The sequence below is a fragment of the Tenrec ecaudatus genome, chromosome 4, assembly GCF_050624435.1.
Source record: "Tenrec ecaudatus isolate mTenEca1 chromosome 4, mTenEca1.hap1, whole genome shotgun sequence".
Lineage (NCBI taxonomy): Eukaryota > Metazoa > Chordata > Mammalia > Afrosoricida > Tenrecidae > Tenrec > Tenrec ecaudatus.
Window position 1 is genome coordinate 199,924,938 of NC_134533.1, and position 17,931 is coordinate 199,942,868.

General features: G+C 58.9%; 2 protein-coding genes across 2 annotated transcripts; one reads left to right on the forward strand and one right to left on the reverse strand.

Moving 5' to 3' along the window:
- Window positions 1-773: 773 nt before the first annotated feature.
- TMIE (transmembrane inner ear) lies at window positions 774-7,952 on the forward strand. Its single transcript, XM_075548975.1, has 4 exons — window positions 774-869; window positions 4,421-4,538; window positions 7,466-7,615; window positions 7,855-7,952. Exons 1-4 carry the CDS (start codon window positions 774-776, stop codon window positions 7,950-7,952), a joined length of 462 nt encoding a protein of 153 aa, XP_075405090.1.
- Window positions 7,953-10,326: 2,374 nt separating this feature from the next.
- PRSS50 (serine protease 50) lies at window positions 10,327-17,341 on the reverse strand. The gene is made up of 7 exons (XM_075547905.1): window positions 17,306-17,341; window positions 17,003-17,129; window positions 16,670-16,921; window positions 15,749-15,911; window positions 14,601-14,884; window positions 10,873-11,039; window positions 10,327-10,563 (listed from the first exon to the last, which is right to left on the reverse strand). The coding sequence occupies exons 1-7, from the start codon at window positions 17,339-17,341 to the stop codon at window positions 10,327-10,329; spliced, it is 1,266 nt and encodes a 421-aa protein (XP_075404020.1).
- Between the last annotated feature and the right edge of the window lie 590 nt (window positions 17,342-17,931).

The window sequence follows — 17,931 nt, forward strand, 5'->3', positions numbered from 1 at the left end:
CCCTCCACTTCTGAGTTCCCCAGGCTCGCCCTGGGGTCAGGATCAGAGTGCAGAGTGGGCTGAGTTCAATCTGAGAGAGGGGACATAGGTCAGATTAGGGTCAGGGCTCAGGTTGGGCTAGAGGTTAAGGGTCAGGCACAGTCAGAAAGTGGTCCTTTCTCGACCCTCCCTTGGGAGCTCCTGTGCCCCAAAGAGCGGAAGACGCTGCCTCTTCAAGAAGCTGGGTGCTAACTCTACCATCCAGCTCTGCCTGCACTGCCCCCACCTTCCCAGCTCTGGTGTCCAGGGCGACCAGAGCCTCCTCCGGGCAGGAAGCCAGCCTTGAAAGCCCAGGACATCCCTGAGCGCCTGTCGCCATGACAACACCCTCCCCCCCACCTGTGTCCAGCAGGTTCTTAAAATGCAGAATGTCAGAATCAGGAGGGTTTTCTAGGCCTCTCTCCCTTGTCCCAGATGGAGAAACTGAGGTCCCGGTGGGCAGGGATTCCTGAGCCCACTCTGCCCTCCCTGGACCTCCAGCCCAGAGCGCTTCATTGTCTGCGGGTGAGGGCTCAGAGGTGTTGGGGGGGCTGGGCGGGTGGGGGGGGCACCAGGAACCGGACACCGACGTTGAATAAATGATATCCTCTCGTCGCCCAGCGGCTGGAGCTAGCCTCCCGCTGCCTGCCGGTTGCCCAGGGGGCGTCGCCGGGCACAGCCCGCCCAGCCGTCCGTCCGTCCATCCATCACCGGCACCGAGACCTGCAGCTGCCGGCCCCGGGCGCAGCGGGAAGATGGCGGGGCAGCGGCGGGTCCCCGGGCCCCTGTGGGCGGTGGGCGCGGCCGCGCTGGGGACCTGCTTCACAAGGGTCGCCGCGCAGCTGGTCGAGGTGAGTTTGGTGGCAAGGGCGGGGGATTGTCACTGTCCAGGAGGGGTAGGGATGGGGGGGCTCTTTCTGATCCGAACAGCATTTTCTTTTACTTGTCCTAGTGGGGGACCCAGCCCAAGGCTGGCTGCTGGGGAGACTCAGCCCTTGATCGACAGTCTCTGGTCTGGCAGGGACCACAGGGGCTGTGGTGTGAGGAGGAAGGTTCAGGCCTGTCCTCCAGCTTCCAGTCTGCAGGAGGACTGGGACTCTGGTCTGAAGGGCTGATGCATTTCAGGAACGCATGCTTGGCCTCTGAGATCCTCCGCTGACCCATGTCTAATGAGAGGACCATCACCTTGGGAGGAGGCGAGGGCACCCCCAGAAGGACCCCTGGACGGATGTGGATGCCCTCTGCCAATTCAGTTCTATGTGGAGCACCCAACCCAGGAGGGCCCTGATGGTGGCAGGAGCTGGGCAGAGGTCCCACAGTCAGAAGAGCTAGGCGGGAGCCACTGGGGCCCCCAAGGAAGTCAGGAGGAAGGGGAGCCTGGCTGGGGAGTCTGGCTGGGTTGAGAAGGGACTGTGGGGGTCGGGGAGCCATCTGCAGTTGTCCTGGGCCCCCTTTCAGCCCACGCTCACTGAGCCTGGAAGGGGGAGCAGGCCAGACTCAGAATTCTGGAGGCGGAAGGCCAGGGCCAGGGCCAGGGAGGATTAGGGGATGGAGAAGAGAGAGCAGGCAGGGACTGAACAGAAGCAAGCCCAAGAGCCAGGGAAGGAGAGGGCACAGGATAGGCAAACCTTGGGCAAGGGTGGGAGTGGGGGCAGGTCTGAGGGAACACGGTTGTGAATTGGAGGGTCTGCGGAGAATGCACGTGTCCAGAGATCGGTACCCGGATGTCACCCCATCCCTGAGGCTGACGAGGGGGAGGGCATGACCAGGAGCCAGGGCTGGCATCAGGTGTCAGCTCCAGTGTGCCTGTAAGGGGAGCCTGATGGCTTCAACTCCAAAGGTCCTCTGTGAGGGGCAGAAACTGAGCTGACCTGAGAAGAGGCAGCTGACAGCTCTGAGCCAAGGACTCTCCCCACCTCCAGGAACTTGTGTTCCCCCAGCTCATCAGGAAGGAGCAAGTCAGGAGTGCATCTGCCTGCTGTATGCCTACAGCCAGATCCAGGTGGGGTGTAGCCCCAGAGATTCAGGGAGCACCAGAGAGGGGCAGGGTAGGGGCTCATGACACCCCACATGCCAGCCCTACAGGCAGCATCCTGTCTTCAATCTGTGAGCCTTGGGTGGAAGTGGGTCCTCCAGGCTTCAGACCCACAGCAGTGCTCATGAGGGGTTCAGGGATGGATACAAGGGATGGCCGGCCCTTCCCATTGGCCCTACACCCAAGATCCTGGCCAGGGGGCAGATCTTAGACCCAGTTCCAGACTTGGACCAGACGTATTGGAAGTGAGCTCTTAGCTTCCTAGGCTCAGCATGTGAGAGCTTTACTTTTGGTCTTTGGGGTCTTCCAGTCACACGGCCCACCCAGGACAGCCCACTGGGCTTTCAGAGTCAGCAAGCCCTGCCACTGTCCAGACCCTAGACCAGACACCACCGACTTGTGCTCCATCCCAGGCACGTGCCCCAACCTGCACCCAGGTGGCTGGAATTCACCAATGTCTGCCCAACTCACACAGGTGTACCTGAACCACATGTGCCTGATCCCACACTCGTGTTCACCAGCTCCACACACATGTGTGTGTGTGTGTGTGTGTGTCGGAGCCCATAATGCCACCTCAGTGTGGCCACCCCAGGCAGGGAGAGGGAGCTCCCAGACATGCCTGGGACCAGCCCACTTAAGTTCCAGATGCAGAAAATGAGACCAGAGCAAGGAAGGCCCTCACCCAGCTCACCCAGGTGAAGAGAAAAGAAGCGGGGGGGGGGGGGCACATCTCAGTCCCAGGCACGCAGACCCTCTGGGTTACTTGGGACATGTTCCTGGTCCTCTCTGAGCATCTCCCACCCAAGCTGAGGGGTGGTGGTCCTTAGAGGGGGGAGTACCTGGATCTTGGTAGGTGCTCGATGCGTGTTTAGATCCAGAGCAGAGGAATGAACGGGAGATGGCTGGACTCTGGGTTCTCTCCGTGAGTGTATTTATTGAATCAGCAAGGGGCACAGTGTATTCCACAGATACCTCAGAGTTCTCGCTCCTTCTGAGCAGACCGCCAGCAGAACTTGGTGACCAAGATAGGGTCAGATAGCTCTCCGCTCCACAAGGGCAGGTTCAGATCTAGCTTACATCCCACCGGGGCTGGGCCATGTCGATTCAGACCTTGGTGCAGGATTTGTCTCCTCCAATCCCCAAGACAAAGCCATGTCTCTTCAGATCACCATGGTAAAGCTGTGTCCCCTCGGACCCCCAGGGAGGACCGTGTCCCCTCAGACTCTCAGGAAGGGATGTGTCCATCAGACCTCCAGGGAGGACCATGTCTCCTCACACCTGGGCTGAGATATAACCTCCTAAAGTACCCTCAGAGCTCAGCCCAGGGCCGGGGACATGCCTCTACCCACTCACAGGATGGGGCTGTGTCCCCTCTGGCCCCCAGGGCAGGGCCCTGTCCCCTTAGACCCAGACACCACTGTGTCTTCCAGACACCCCCCCCCCGGCCCAAGAGCAGGGCCATGTTCCCATCCAACCTTCTCAGACCCCAGAACGTAACCCTGTCCTGGCGGGCTATGTTCTCTGACACTTCCAGGATTGGACCATGCCCCCAGGTAGGACTTATCCTCCAGGGCAGGGTTTTGTCACCCCAGACCCTCAAGGTTGATCTGTGGCCTCTCTGCACCCCAGGGAAGGGTCTTTTCTCTCCTGACCCTTAGAGTAAGACCATCAGCTCCCGAAGCCCTGGACTAGGGCCCTGTCCCCTCTAAACCCCACAGGATAGAGTAGGGTAAGGTCGCCGCAACCACACTTCCATCGTTTGGCCTCCAGGTGTCACTGCCGCATAGAGGCCAACTTACTGTTCTGGGAGCACTTGGGTCCAGCCTTTCAGGTCAGAGGAGAGTGACTCCCAGGAAGACAGGGACTGTACAAAGGCACCTGGTGGTGGTCCTGGTCAGGTGACAGGGCTGTGTGGCTCCACGTACTCATGCCACCGGGAGACAGGAGGCCAAAGCCAGTGTCCAGCCCAGCAGAAGGCTTGCTTTGACTCTGGCCTTGGTCCTGAGACACCCCCCACCTGCGCCCCCAAATCCATGAGCGTGGGGCCCAAGGCAGGACCAGAGGAGCTCCCAAGCCTGCTCTGACAGGCCGCAAGCTGAATGCCCACATCTGCCCTTCCCAGCCATCACTGCCCCCAGCATCAGCCATGCAGGCTCTCTCTACGGGTCCTTGTGCCTGTGACTCTGGGGCTGTGCTCCGTGCTCCATGCTCTGGATTTGCACCCTGAATGTCCCAGGGTGTAGGGCGCTGGATTCTCGGGGATGCTTGTTCAAATGCTTGAACGGAGCCCTCTCTGGGGCCTGGGTAGTCCCGACCTTCGACTCCCTGTCTTGCTCACCCACCCTCTTCTCTCCGGACCCCCTGCAGCCCAGTACGGCCCCGCCCAAGCCCAAGCCACCCCCGCTGACCAAGGAGACTGTGGTGTTCTGGGACATGCGTCTGTGGCACGTGGTGGGCATCTTCTCACTCTTCGTGCTGTCCGTCAGTGAGTACCGCCCCTGCCCCGACGCCACCCCGCCACCCCGCCCTAGGCCCTAGGAGCGGTGATTCCGGGCAGTGCGAGCAAGAGGCCCCTGTGGTTCCTGGCACCTTCCAGTTCACACAAAGTCCCCATGGAGGGCTGAGGGGCCCGGGTGGGTGACCCCAAGTATTTGTTGCACCAGGAAGGCAGCTACCTAGCAATTATGGTAATTACAGGGGACTCTGCTGAAGCAAGGACAACAACAACGTGTCATTTTTCCCTATCGGAGGCCTCCCGATGCTTTTCCTACAGTCTGGCCCACTTAAAGGGCCCACACCCAGGGGCCCCAGCCAGGCCTGGGGAGCCACAGCTCAGCCCAGAGGCTCCCAGCCTTCCAACAACAGTGCCCGGATCACATACCATTTCCCGGGATGACTCACCCCCTCCTCAGTTAAAAGCAGGAGATCTGCTCCTCTCCTGGGGATAAGGAGGTGGGGTCACTCAGAGAGGAGTCTGGGGGTGGGACAAGGGCCGTGGCATAGAGCGGGGTCTGCTGCGGGTCTCCATGGGGCACAGGGAGCGTGTGTGCCGGGGAGGTGTGGAGGGAGCCTCAGTAGGGGTCCTCTGAGCTGGGTGCATGGGTGGGGTTTGCCATGGGGAGGGCCGCAAAGGTGGTCCTTTGCCACTGGGGCAGAGGGAGGGTCGGAGCAGAGGCTGGAAGGTGCCTGGGGCCCCTGTGGGGCATTCATTGAGTGCTGCCTGCCTGCCGAAGCTGCATTTATTTTAGGTTCTGGCTGGAGCTGTCCTGAGATGAGGCCCCAGGAGGGCAGGGCAAGGCCCAGAGGATTCATGGAGGCATGGACATCTGATGTGCTTCTCCAGAAGCAAGAAACAAGCAGCCCCCTCTCCCTCTACCCCCTGCCCTTCCTTCACAGCTGGCGTGGGAGCTGGCATTCAGCTTTCAGCCAAGATTAAGAGCCAGTAGGCCCTCTCAGTGGTGATCCCTCAGCCCAGGTGTCCTGGGAAGGGGACAGCTCCCAGCACCAAGAGGCAGGGCTGGGGAAGGCATGTGGCCTGCAGGGACCTGGGGTACTGTCTAGGGGGTGGGCCCAGGAGCAGCTCTGGGTCCCCAGGGAGCAGGGATGAATTTGGGCACTGTGGGCTTCAGGACTCGGCTGGCTCAGTGGCTGTGGCCGGTTGGGCATGCCTGGACCCCCATCAGAGAGTGGTGGTCCCGAAGAGACACTTGCACACAAGCCACACCCACCACCCTTCCCTTAACCTTACTTCCGGGAGGGGAGAAATAGGTCTCCCAGTCCCCTGAGCCATAGGGAAGCAGTCACTGCCCAGGACTCCAGGAGATTCTAGCGGGGGGACATCAACAGATCTTTCCCGCTGCCCATCGGCTGGGCACTGGGTGGATGGCTCCTAGTGGCCACCCCCACAGCCCAGGGCCTGAGGGGCTTGAGGGGACATCTCGAATCTCAGGCCCCTGCCCAGGCCCTAGAACTCCTTCCAAGCCATGCGGTGTTTTTACTGCTCTGCGGAGCAGCAGCCAGGCCAGGCTGAGGGGGACAGGCCGGAGTGTGGGGGGTCTGAGCCCCGCTCTGGCTGCCCGCAGTTACCCACTCAGTGGCCTCTGGGAGGCGAGCCCAAGTGGACTGGGGGCCAAGAGGGCACCGAGTTAGGTGGCTGGGGGAGGGGACAGGCCACAGCAGCACTGGGCTCCCTGCAGTCTGCCCACACCGACACCCACACAGTATTCCTGTCAGGCCTACCTCCGGGCCCCAGCAGCCCCCCTCAGCGGGCCAGGGTGCTGGGGGATCCCCATCCAGGCATTCAGGAATCCTATCCTTAGCAGGCAGCTCTGAGAGCATTCTGTCTATTCACGTGAAAATCCCATACATCTGAGGGAGCCCCAACAGGGCTATCCTGTTTGCTGAAGTGCTGCACAGAATGAACCTAGAGCAGTGGTTGTCAACCTGTGGGTGGGGACCCCTTTGGGGTCACCCGACTCCTAATAGTAGCAAAAGGACAGTGATGAAGTAGCAACAAAAATAATTTTATGGTTGCGGGGGATCACCACCATATGAGGAACTGTATGAAAGGGTCACAGTCTGAGGTAGGTTGAGAACCACTGCCCTAGAGGGTGCTCCAGCCCGGGCGACATAGCTCTGGGCCAACCTCCCCAAAATAGTCCTGGTCTGTCCTGCCCCCAGTGGACTGCCAGGAAGTTATGTCTGGTCATCTGATTTGGAATAGAATCCAGCTTCATCCCCTCCCCAGGGGCCAGGGCCAAGGTGGTCAGACTGGGGGCCTTAGGAAAATAAACCTCCTCCATCCAGGTCCTGGAAGCCCTGCCCTGTCCTGCCCATCACCAGACAGACCAGCTCCATGCTTTGGCACAACTAGCGTGGGTGCAGCTGTCCTCGGTCGGAAAATCACTCCTAGAATAACTTCCTCTGGGGTGAACGCCCAGGGCAGGGTCTCTGCCCTCTCCCCAGGGCCCTGCCCAGCCCGGAGGCCAGGCTTGTCCTCAGCCACATGCTTACTGGGACAGGAGGCTCTGGCCCTGCTCTCAGGAGCCTGGGAGGGAAAACCAGGGTGCGCCGAGAGGCATGAGGGGCCTCTAGGAAGTTTGGGCCGGGATCAGGATACGGCTCCGTCTGTCCCCTGGCCGCCAGGAACCCTCTCATTCTAGTCAGATGAGGGCTGGCTGCGTGACTGTCGACACAGAACGAAAACACAAAACTCCTTGTTCCAAAAGTTGGCGGCAGAGTTTTACGTTGAGTCCAAGCCTTTCCGAGCACACTGCCCGGAGGGTGCAGCGGACGGTTGAGGCCAGTGTGCTCAGGATGCTGCATCTCCCACCACCGGGGCCTCTTAGCTGGGGTGTCCACTGGGGTGTCCGAAGCGCAGTGCCCAGCCAAGCTTGCTCTGTCCTCCTGCAGTCATCACTCTGTGCTGTGTCTTCAACTGCCGCGTGCCACGGACCCGGAAGGAGATCGAGGCCCGCTACCTGCAGCGGAAGGCCGCCAAGATGTACACGGACAAGCTGGAGACTGTGCCGCCTCTCAATGAGCTCACGGAAATCCCTGGAGGTGAGCGGGCCTGGCTGAGGCAGCCACTTTCCTCGCCCCCTTCCATCAGCCCCCAACAGGTTAATAGGGGTCCCTGGCCCTGCCCCGGGAGAGAGCCCTCCCGAGAATGGGTAGCATGAGCAGGCGAGACTGCTCCGGGAGGCAGCTGGATGGGACAGAGGTGGCAGGCCCGGGTTCCATTCCCTTCCGAGCCCCCCCTTGCCTCCCTGCTACACCCTGGTCTCTTCCCCCTCCCGCAGAGGACAAGAAGAAGAAGAAGGAGGACAGCGTGGACACAGTGGCCATCAAGGTAGAAGAGGATGAAAAGAATGAAGCCAAGAAGAAAGGGGAGAAATGAGGAGGGCTTCCTGGAGGTGGCAGCCGGGACTAGCAGGCCTCAGGCTCAAGGCCTGGCTGGCTAGAATCCAGGCACCGAGGACTCCCAACTCAGATGGGGTTGCTGAGGTAGCAGAGCACCCACTCCCTGCCCAGAAGGGTAGCGGAGGCCCCTGGGCCACCAGGGACAGGGACAAGACTGCTCCAGGAGTCCTGCCTCCCTGATGACTCTGCTCCATGCACCCCACCCACGTGGCTTTGCCCTCGGGGCCACTGTCCCCCTGAAGATGCAGACTGCTGGCACCCTGCTCTACCCCCTTCCGTGCCAGGAAGTGGTGGCTGCTGTGGGAGGAGGGCCGACCTGGGCGGGTCGTGAGAGGGTTCTGCCCAAGGTCAGGGCAGCAGCAGGTTCTGACTTTTCTTGAAGCTCGGCTGGTGAGCGGGTCGGTCCCAAGGCTGGCAGGGTTTCTAGCCCTGGGGGAGTGAGCAGAGGTGACCCCAGAGGAGAGCCCTGCACCCAGCAGGATCCACTTGTGCCAAGGCTGCTGGGAGGCCGGTCATAGAGCCTGAGGCTGGGGGCTAGAGGCTGAGGGGTGTCAGCAGAGGGCTGAGGGAAACCAGTGAGAAAGCTGCGGCCTGGGGGCTGTCCTTGGGAATCTAGCAAATGTTTAAGAAACCAAGGAGGGGTGGGCTCGGGTTATTCTAGGCGACTCTTCCTATGCCCAGCCGTGGGTGGTCAGGGCAGGGGTGGCTGAAGTGGCAATCAGCCTTCCACCCAGTGGAGAAAGTAACAGCGTCCTCTTGTACCATCTCAACTACCGGGGCTTAGAGCAGCACCACCAATCTGAAGGCAAAGGCCAAGCCTCCCCCCCACCCTCTGCCTACAAGGTGGCTGAATCCTGGAGGAGGGAAGATGCAGACCCCCCCCTCCTGGGACAGCCACCCAGACAGCATCACATGTCCAGCTGTGGAGCTCAGACCAGAGCCCCGAGACCAGGGAGCCACCAAGAGCCCCTGAGCCAGGGGGCCTCCTGGGAACACTCTCGCTGCCTGGGGGGGGGGGGGGGGGGAAGGGATCTGTAAATAAGGCCCTGCATAGCTCGGTCTCTGAAGCGCTCATATGAAGGGGATGTGGCAGTCTGCGACCGAGGCCAGTGCAGGCCAAGCTGAGGCCGACTGCCCCCTCTGTCTCTCTCCGCAGCCTGAATTAGGATGAGATTCGGGTAGCGCAAGGGACACCCAGAATCAGGGCATAAGGAGCGGGGAGGAAGCTACATGCTGGACTGGGCTGACGAAGCCCCTCGGACAGTCTCTGCCCCACCTTTCAATAGGCCTCCACCTGCTGCTCTGAAGGTGGGTGGCTCAAGCCTTCCCGGTGGAGCTGTGGAAGAGAGGCCTGGCCATAAAGATTCCAGCCAGGAAATCCCAAAGGGCAAGTCTGCCCTGCAGCATGTGGGGTGGCCTTGGGTTGTAACCCAGTTTCCAGCAGTGGGGTTGTCTGTTTCAATGGTCTGTGCCTGGGCTGGGAACACAGCGGAGTCCAACCTGGATTCAGATCATTACGCAGGTTGACAGGAGGTGGGGCACAGGATCTAGGAGCAGGGAGCAAGCGGGCAGAGATGACAGAAGGCACTGCCGGAATCTGAGTACACCACCTCTAGGTGGCAAGTTGGCTGAGCTGGGACAACCTAGCAGCCCCTAATTTGCAAAGGTGTGGCAAAGGTCATTGCACCCATCCCAACCTGAGCCCCCCTGTGTGGTGAAGCAGTTAAAGCCCAGGGCTCACACAGAGGCAGGGGTGTAATCTGGGGAAGGGCCAAGCCTGGGCTCCCTCTGCCCGGGCTGCTGCCTCCCTGGCCTGGGGCCTCCACTCGCCCTTGATGGGCGCCTGGGCATGGCTGAGACTGGTGGGGATGGTGTCCCCGTCTCCAGCAGGAGGCAGGGCTGGAGGGTCAGAGCTGTGGAGCTTCTGGGACAGTGACAGGGTGTGCTCTCGCCACTGAAGAGCCTGATGCTCATAAAGCACCGCACGAGACACACCTACCCTTTGGGGCCAGCCGGAGCTGGGACAGTGCAGTCTGGGCCCTCCATCATGGGGCCCCAGTGTCACCCCTTCCCACTCTCTCCAGGGAGGAAGGCAGATCCGGGAGTGGGGGGGTGGGGCTGTTTCTTTTTCAGTATAGACTGACTGAACTCCCCCTCCCACCTGCCTTAGGCTCACCCTTCTACCACTAGAGCAGGCGCCGGGCGAAGGAGCCTCGGGGGCCTGGGAAGAACGATGCTGGGGGAAAGAAACATTTAATTGAGCACCAAGTCTCTGCCTGGCCCTGTGGGGCTGTGAGGGCGATGAGGGGGCTGGACGGAGGAGTGCCATTCCGGGGACAGCATGCGGAGTGTCAGAGAGTGGCCAGGAGACTGAGGGGCAGGGGGAGCAAAAGGAGCAGGGCCCTGGACGGGGCTGGCACGGCCAGGGGCTGCCCATTGAGGCGGTCCCAAATCCACTGTTGGTAGGCGGAGACCTGAAGGTAGATGGGCGGAGCATCACTCTTCTCGCAGCCGGGGCCCCAGCTCACCAGGCCCACCAGGTACCACGTCTTCTCCACCGGGCAGAGCAGGGGCTCGCCTGTCTTCTCCTGTCGGGAAGGGATAGGCAGACAGGATCAGGAGGCCAGGTGTGGCTGGAGGGACCAACAAGAAGCCCTCACATGGGATCATTTGCTCCACAGCTGAGGGAAACCAGCCCCACGAGATCTTCCTCAAGGGGCTTCACCTCCCATCTCGCTTCTCCCAAGCCTCCAACCCAGCTCTGTCCCGCACCCCCAGCTCAGTTGTCTCACCCGCACTGAGCCTCTCCACCCATCCCTCTCCGGGCCCTCCCGACAGCCTCAGCTCAGTGCCCTCTGGGAGGCGAGGGCTGCAGGGTGGGGGCAGGACACGCTCACGTAGCAGAAACTCTCCCTCTGGGAGTCCTCTGCACAGATCATCTGGGAGTTGATGATCCGGACGATAGTGGGGATTTTGGAGAAGCGGTGGTAGAATTGGTCACATTCCTTGTTGCTCATGATGGTGACTTCCTTCTCCTGAAGGGACTGGAACTGGGGCCCTAGGCCTGTGGGAAGGGGGCTCTCATTCAGACTAAGCTGCCTGCCCACTGCCCACTGCCCTTGCCTCCACCCTCCCTCTGCTCTGACCTGCTGCACTGTGGCCAAAGTAGCCTTCCCAGACACAGCCCACCAACCATTCCCAAGGGCCCAAGGGGCAGAGACCCTGGAGCAGGCTGCCCACCACCCACATGGCAGGCCCGAATCTTGCTTCCTGCAGGCTCCCAACACCCCGAGCCCACTAGGTTTCCTCCTCAGTCCCCCTCCTCTTACCCAGCATCTTTGCTTTGGTCATCCTTTCCACACAACTCTCTGCCCACCTCGCTCAGGTCCATGACCCTCTCTTTCGAGAGCTCTTCCTAAAGGGCACTTGCTCCTCCGATTCTCTCCTCCACCCCCTGCCAGGGAGCCCGCTGGGCATACAGCTCCCCCCACCCCATGTGTCTCTGTACCTGGGCTGAGCTCTTGGGGAACCAGAGACCGCAAACGATTCCCAACCAGTCCCTAGACAGGCCACAGCGGGGATGACAAAAAGTCACCCCACCTCTTCCTACCTGGGCTGGGACCCTGCGGCTCCTTGATGCCACAGGGCAGGGTGCCACCCTTGTGGGAAAGGAACGGGGGCTTCCTGAGGGGCACCCACCAGAAAAAGGACCCTCGGATAAGGTTGAGAGGGCATACTTGCTCCTGGCGCCTTGCTTCTAAATTGGCCTCACCGAGGACTGAGGATGAGGGAAAGTTGTGCAAAGTCGTGAGGGGGCTCTTGAATGATCCCCAACCTTGGGGACAGATGGCCCCTAGCCAGCCCTAGTAACAGGTTGTTACTGTGTGCCCCTCTGCCTTCAAGGGAGTTCCAGCCAGGACCCCCTGAAGTCAGTGAGAAGCAGGTCCAAAGAGGAGAGGTCAACAAGGAGGCCCCGGGGCAGTGGGCACTTTTTAAAAAAATAAATCATTTTTATTGGGTGCTTTTACAGGTATTTTTTACGGTGCTGCTTACACTTTATTTATGTACTTATGTTTTATTTTAAATTTTTATTTATGTATTTTAAAATCATTTTACTGGGGGCTCTTATCACAATCCATACATCAATTGTATCAAGCACCTTTGTACATATGTTGCCATTATCTTTTAAAAATCATTTTCTTTGAGCCCTTGTAATCAGTCCCTCTTTTGTCCCCCCCCTCACCCTCATGAACCCCTGATAAGTTACAAATTATTATTATTTTCATATCTTACACCACTCGCTGTCTCTCTTCACCCATGTTTCTGTTGTTTGTCCCCATGGGGAAGAGGAGGGAAAGTCAGACGTCAATCATTGTGTAGTCAGTTCCCCATTTTCTCCCCTTTTCTCCCTACCTTCCCCTTATCCTCGTGGTATCACTACTCCCAGTATACTGTTCCTGAGGGGTTTATCTGTCCTAGATTCGGTGTGTCAAGAGCTCTTATCTGTACCAGTGTACATGCTCTGGTCTACCTGGATTTGTAAGGTAGAACTGGGGTCATGGTTGGGTAAAGGAAGTGGTGTTAACAAACTCAGGGACAAGAGAACAACAAGTGATTCAAAATCAGTGGCAATGAGGGTGGAAGAGGCCTGGTAGGGCTTGATCAAGGGCAGTGTAACCGAGAGGAATTACTGAAACCCAAATGAAGGCTGAGCATGATAGTGGGACAAGAGGAAAGTAAAAGGAAATAGAGGAAAGAACTAAGAGGCAAAGGGCTTTTATAGAGGTCTAAACAAAGACATGTACATATGCAAATATATTTATATATTAGGATTGGAAAATTGATCTATGGGCATATATTTATAGGATTAGTATTAAGGTAGCAGATGGACATTGGGCCTCCACTCAATGCAACAATACTTTGTTCTATTAAACTGGCCTTCCATCATGCTCACCTTCCTGACATGATCGCTGAAGACAAAGTGGGTGCATAAGCAAATGTGGTGAAGAAAGCTGATGGTGCCCGGCTATCAAAAGAGATAGCGTCTGGAGCCTTAAAGGCTTGAAGGTAAACAAGCGACCATCTAGCTGAGAAACAACAAAGCCCACATGGAAGAAGCACACCAGCCTGTGTGATTACGAGGTGTCGAAGGGATCAGGTGTTGGGCACCAAAGAACAAAAAATCGTATCACTGTGCATGGGGGGAGTGTGGAGTGGGGACCCAAAGCCCATCTGTAGGCAACTGGACATCCCCTTACAGAAGGGTCTCGGGGAGGAGAAGAGCTAATCAGAGTGTAGTGTAGCAACGATGAAGCATACAACTTTCCTCTAGTTCTTAAATGCTTTCTCCCCACCACTATCATGATCCTAATTCTACCTTACAAATAGAGCTAGACCAGAGGATGGTACACTGGTACAGATAGGAACTGGAAACACAGGGAATCCAGGACAGATGATCCCTTCAGGACCAGTGTTGAGAGTAGTGATACCGGGCGGGTAGAGGGAAGGTGGGGTAGAAAGGAGGAATCAATCCTAAGGATCTACATATAGTCCCCTCCCTGGGGGAAGGACAACAGAAAAGTGGGTGAAGGGAGATGTCAGACAGTATAAGACATGACAAAATAATAATAATTTATAAATTATCAAGGGTTCGTGGGAGGTGGGGTGGGGGAATGACTAGCTGATGCCAAGGGCTCAAGTAGTAAGAGCATGTTTTGAGAATGATGAGGGCAACAAATGTACAAATGTGCTTGACACAATGGATGTATGTATGGATTGTGATAACAGTTGTACGAGCCCCCAATAAAATGATTTTTTTTTTTTTTTGCCATTTTTATTCCATGACAACCATCCTTGAGGTTGCTTATGGTCCAAATTGACCGGACTCTGTTGGAAGCAGGAGAAAGCTGATCCGGCTTAAAACCTTCTATTATATCTGTTAGGGAGACCTGGTGGCACTGCAAGGTCAGTGCTTCAAACCCCAGCAGCCATTATAGTGGAGAGATATGAGGCTGTCTCAAAATGATTTTTTTTTTAAGAAGAACTAGAGGCATGTTGTGTGTTCTGTAGGTGCTGTGCTGCACCCTGGCTGTCTTGTGCTTTCCTTGTGACCCTTCTATGAGGGAATGTCTAGTTCTCTACAGATGGACTTTGGGGCTGCGCTCAGACCCCCACCATTTGTATCTATATATTTGTTTGTTTGGGGTCTTCTGACTCCTGATACCTGGTCCCATGGACACCTCATGATCACACAGGCTAGTGTGCTCCTTCCATGTGGGGTTTGTTGCTCCCTGCTAGATGGTCGCTTGTTTAACTTCAAGCCTTTAAGACGCCAGATGCTATATCTTTTCATAGCCAGGCACCATCAGCTTTCATCACGTTTGCTTACGCACCTCTTTTGACTTCAGCAATCGTGTTGGGAAGGTGAGCATCACAGAGTGCCAGATTATTAGAACAAAGTGTTCTTGCATCGAGGGAGTACTTGAGTAGAGACCCCAATACCCATCATTAGGGGCAGTGGGCTCTTAGAGGTAGAAGATGCCTCGGGATGCTGGTCCATGGCCAGGCCCCAGCCTGCACCCAGGTCCTCTCCCTCACCCCACAGCCTGGGAGGCTTCCAACTCACCATTAATGCTGGCGAGTCCCCAGCCTATCACAGTGCAGATGGAGCCATCCTTCACCTCAAAGTCCAAGCCAGGCAGGCAGATAGGCCAGATATACTGGCTGTACTTGATCGCCGACTGGAGCTTGAGGAGGCCGATGTTGTGCGCCTTGCCGATCCATGACCAGTACCGCCGGGGCCGGAACCCTCTGTTCACAATGACCTGGCGCACAGGGACACTGTGGGCATATTTCACCGGCTGGTCCACCACGGAGCTCCCGATCAGCACAGAATAGGCAACATTACGCCTAGGGAATCACAGGGGAGTCTGCAATCAGCTCCCAGCACCCTGCCCCAGCCTCAGTCCCTGCCCTCCTCCCAATGTAGCCCTCGGGAAAATCCCAGCAGACCACCTGACCCTCCTCTTCCTCACAACAGATGTGAGTAGGGCCCTGCACACACTTGTGGTCCAGACCTCACAAGAGCCCTTCAGGTTATGGAGGAGGAAGCGGAGGCTTGGAGAAGCGCAGTGACCCATGTAAAGCCAGGAAGTGATGTCCTTGGGGCCCAGATCCAGATTTCTCTGCTTCCAAACTCTAGCTCTTTCTAGCACCCCATGTTGCCCCTAGAGGGAGGCTGAGGCCCCATTGGATCAGCCAGGGTCCCTCTGAGTCTCCATGCTGGCTCTTAAGCTAGAGCATGCTTCTCCACTGACCAGACCTCCGGGTCAGTACCTACCTGTCCCCAAGTCACTTCGCCAGCACTGAACATCAGGACACCCACTCAGCTGTACTCACACCGCTCAGCTTCTGTCTGCCCCACACACCCCAGAGGGGTGATGCGTCCCTTCTCTGCTCCCGGCACCCATATCGGGGCCAGGCTCCACAGGGTGCCCAAGACTGTTGGTCAATGACCGAATGAATAGGAGGGAGCAAAGGCTAAGGCACGAAAGAACTGGGGTCTCTGTGGAGGAGGTTAAATGATTAAGGGGCAGGGCCAAGAAAGAACGAGGCCTGTGTGCTCCAGAGGACGGCAGCCAGCTCATGGGCGTGGAGTCAGGTGAGGTGAGATGAGGCGAGGCTGGGCTGTGGTACTCCACGGAGGTCACCATGGCAGAGTGACATGCTACCCCTTCGTCTGCCCCTCCACCATCCACCTGGGCCCCGACTCACTGGACCAGGCAGTGGGCCACGACCAGCACCCACTGGGAGGCAATGAGGGTGCCGGTGCAGATGTGGGTGCCGTTGGCCCGCACGCTGACTATCCATGGCCACCGCCGCGTCATGGCCAGCGCGTCCCTGAGGGTGGGGTCCTCCTCGAAGGAGAAGCCACAGGCTGAGGAGAAAGCGGTCACGTGGTGAGGGATGGACTTTACCACTCTTCCCTTCTTCTCTTGGACCTCCTGCCCTGCCAGCCTCGGCCATCCAATCACCCTCCTTTGCCCAATTTCACCGGGGATCATGCTGCCCGTGTGCACATGCCCAGCCCTGCCCAGATGCCCTGGGTCCCTGTTCCCAGGCCTCAGCCCCAGGGCATCCCCACAAGCCTAGGCTGGTGCACCATCAGCCCCTCCATCCTGGTCGAGCACCCTATGGGCGTCCACCCTCAGCCCCCTCTCCCACGTGCCCTCTATGTCCTTCTCCCTTCTCCTGGAAGGCCCGCAGGTGAGTCCTGTGCTCTGAGCACATCCATTTGCCCTCCCTCACTCACTAGGATGGGAAGACCCCAAGGTCTCTCCCAACAGGTGCCCACTGGGCCTGGCCCACAATCTGTGCTCAATACATACTTGACCTCGGGAGGTGTAGTCCAGCGGTTCTCAACCTGTGGGTCGCAACCCCTTGGGGGGGGGGAGGGTTGTCCAACAACCCTTTCACAGGGGTCACCGGATTCATAACAGTAGCAAAATGACAGGGATGAAGCAGCCACGAAAATAATGTTATGGCTGGGGGGGGGGGGGTTACCACAACATGAAAGGGTCATGTCACTAGGAAGGTTGGGAAGCACCGATGTCTCAGGGGCTTCTCCCCACCCCTCTGTCCATCCCAAGGACTCAAGGTGCTCACGGCCCCTGCACCGCCGCCGCCCCTACTCACCGGGGAGTAAGTCTGACGTGTGGTTTGTAGAATTGTGCCCCGAGTGATCTGGGGCCTCCACCTGGGGGGTCGGGGCCGACTCCTGGGTGATCGGTGTCGTTAAGACCGGTGTGATGGTCTCCGCAGGCGTGGTCATCGCAGCAGGCGTGGTCACGTCCTGCCGGGCCACACGAGGCCTGGCGCCACCCGGGTCAGGGTGGGCCAGAGCCGCGGGCGGCAGAGCGTCCCTGGCTTCCCCTACACCCAGGCAACCTGCGGAAGACCACCGGGCGGTCAGAGGAGGGCAGGGGGCGGCCGGAGGGGGCCGGGGGGCGGGCAGGGGGTGGCACTCACCCGTGAGCCTCAGCAGCAGTAGCAGGAAGACAGCACAGCCATGGATGGCGACAGATGGCCCCAGGCTCGGGAAACCCTGCCTGCAGGCCCGAGTCCGGCGCCAGGGCTCCATCCGGGTACTGTGGCGCTGCGGACGGGGGGCGGGGCTTGGCCTCCGGTGGCGCCCCCCAGTGGTCGCCGGCGCCCGAGCTCCCGGCGTCCTTGGGGTCTGGCCCGCGAGGACGCCGCTCGTGACCAGCCTCCTGTGCAGGCCTCTGGTCGCGATGGCGGGTGCCCTGTGGTGTCGCCACGGCCGCTGCCCACCTTGGCCCTTCTCTCCCGCTCGGCTGCGCCACGCATTTTCCTGAAGCTGCTAACCCGAACCTGGGGCCCCCACCTTCCACCCGCCACAGCCCGTGGCCCTGGCTGGGTTCCTGTGGCCTCGCTCGAAGCCGAACCTCCAGGATGGCGGACGACAGGATGGCAGGATGGCGCCCGGGATCCGGAAGTGGCCCCAGCTTCCCGCCAGCCTGCCATCTACCTCCGGCCCAGAAACCCTGAGAGAGAGTAGACGACCATGCTTCCAATCCCGCCTCATCGCGATCGACGCCCCATTTCCCGCCCCCTCCTGCAGGGATGCCTCTGCTCAGGAGCAATCGGGGAGCCCCCCTCCGAGGGGTGGTGGTGACCGTGGCGCGGGTCTGCGAGCAGGCGGCCACTTTCTAGCGGTCGGAGTTCAGGGAACATGTCAGGGGTTCCGTGACCCTCCTTGGAGGACACACCTCAGAGGTCATGTGGGACATAAGTCCTGCCAGCACCCTTGGCCCCGCGCTGCTGGAAAATGCCAGCCTGATACAGTGTAAGCTGAAGCAACGGAGGAAAGGCCTGGTCTTGGGATGGAAGCAGCGCCCGGAGGCACAGTGGTTACGTGGTTGGTTGTCCCTCAGAAG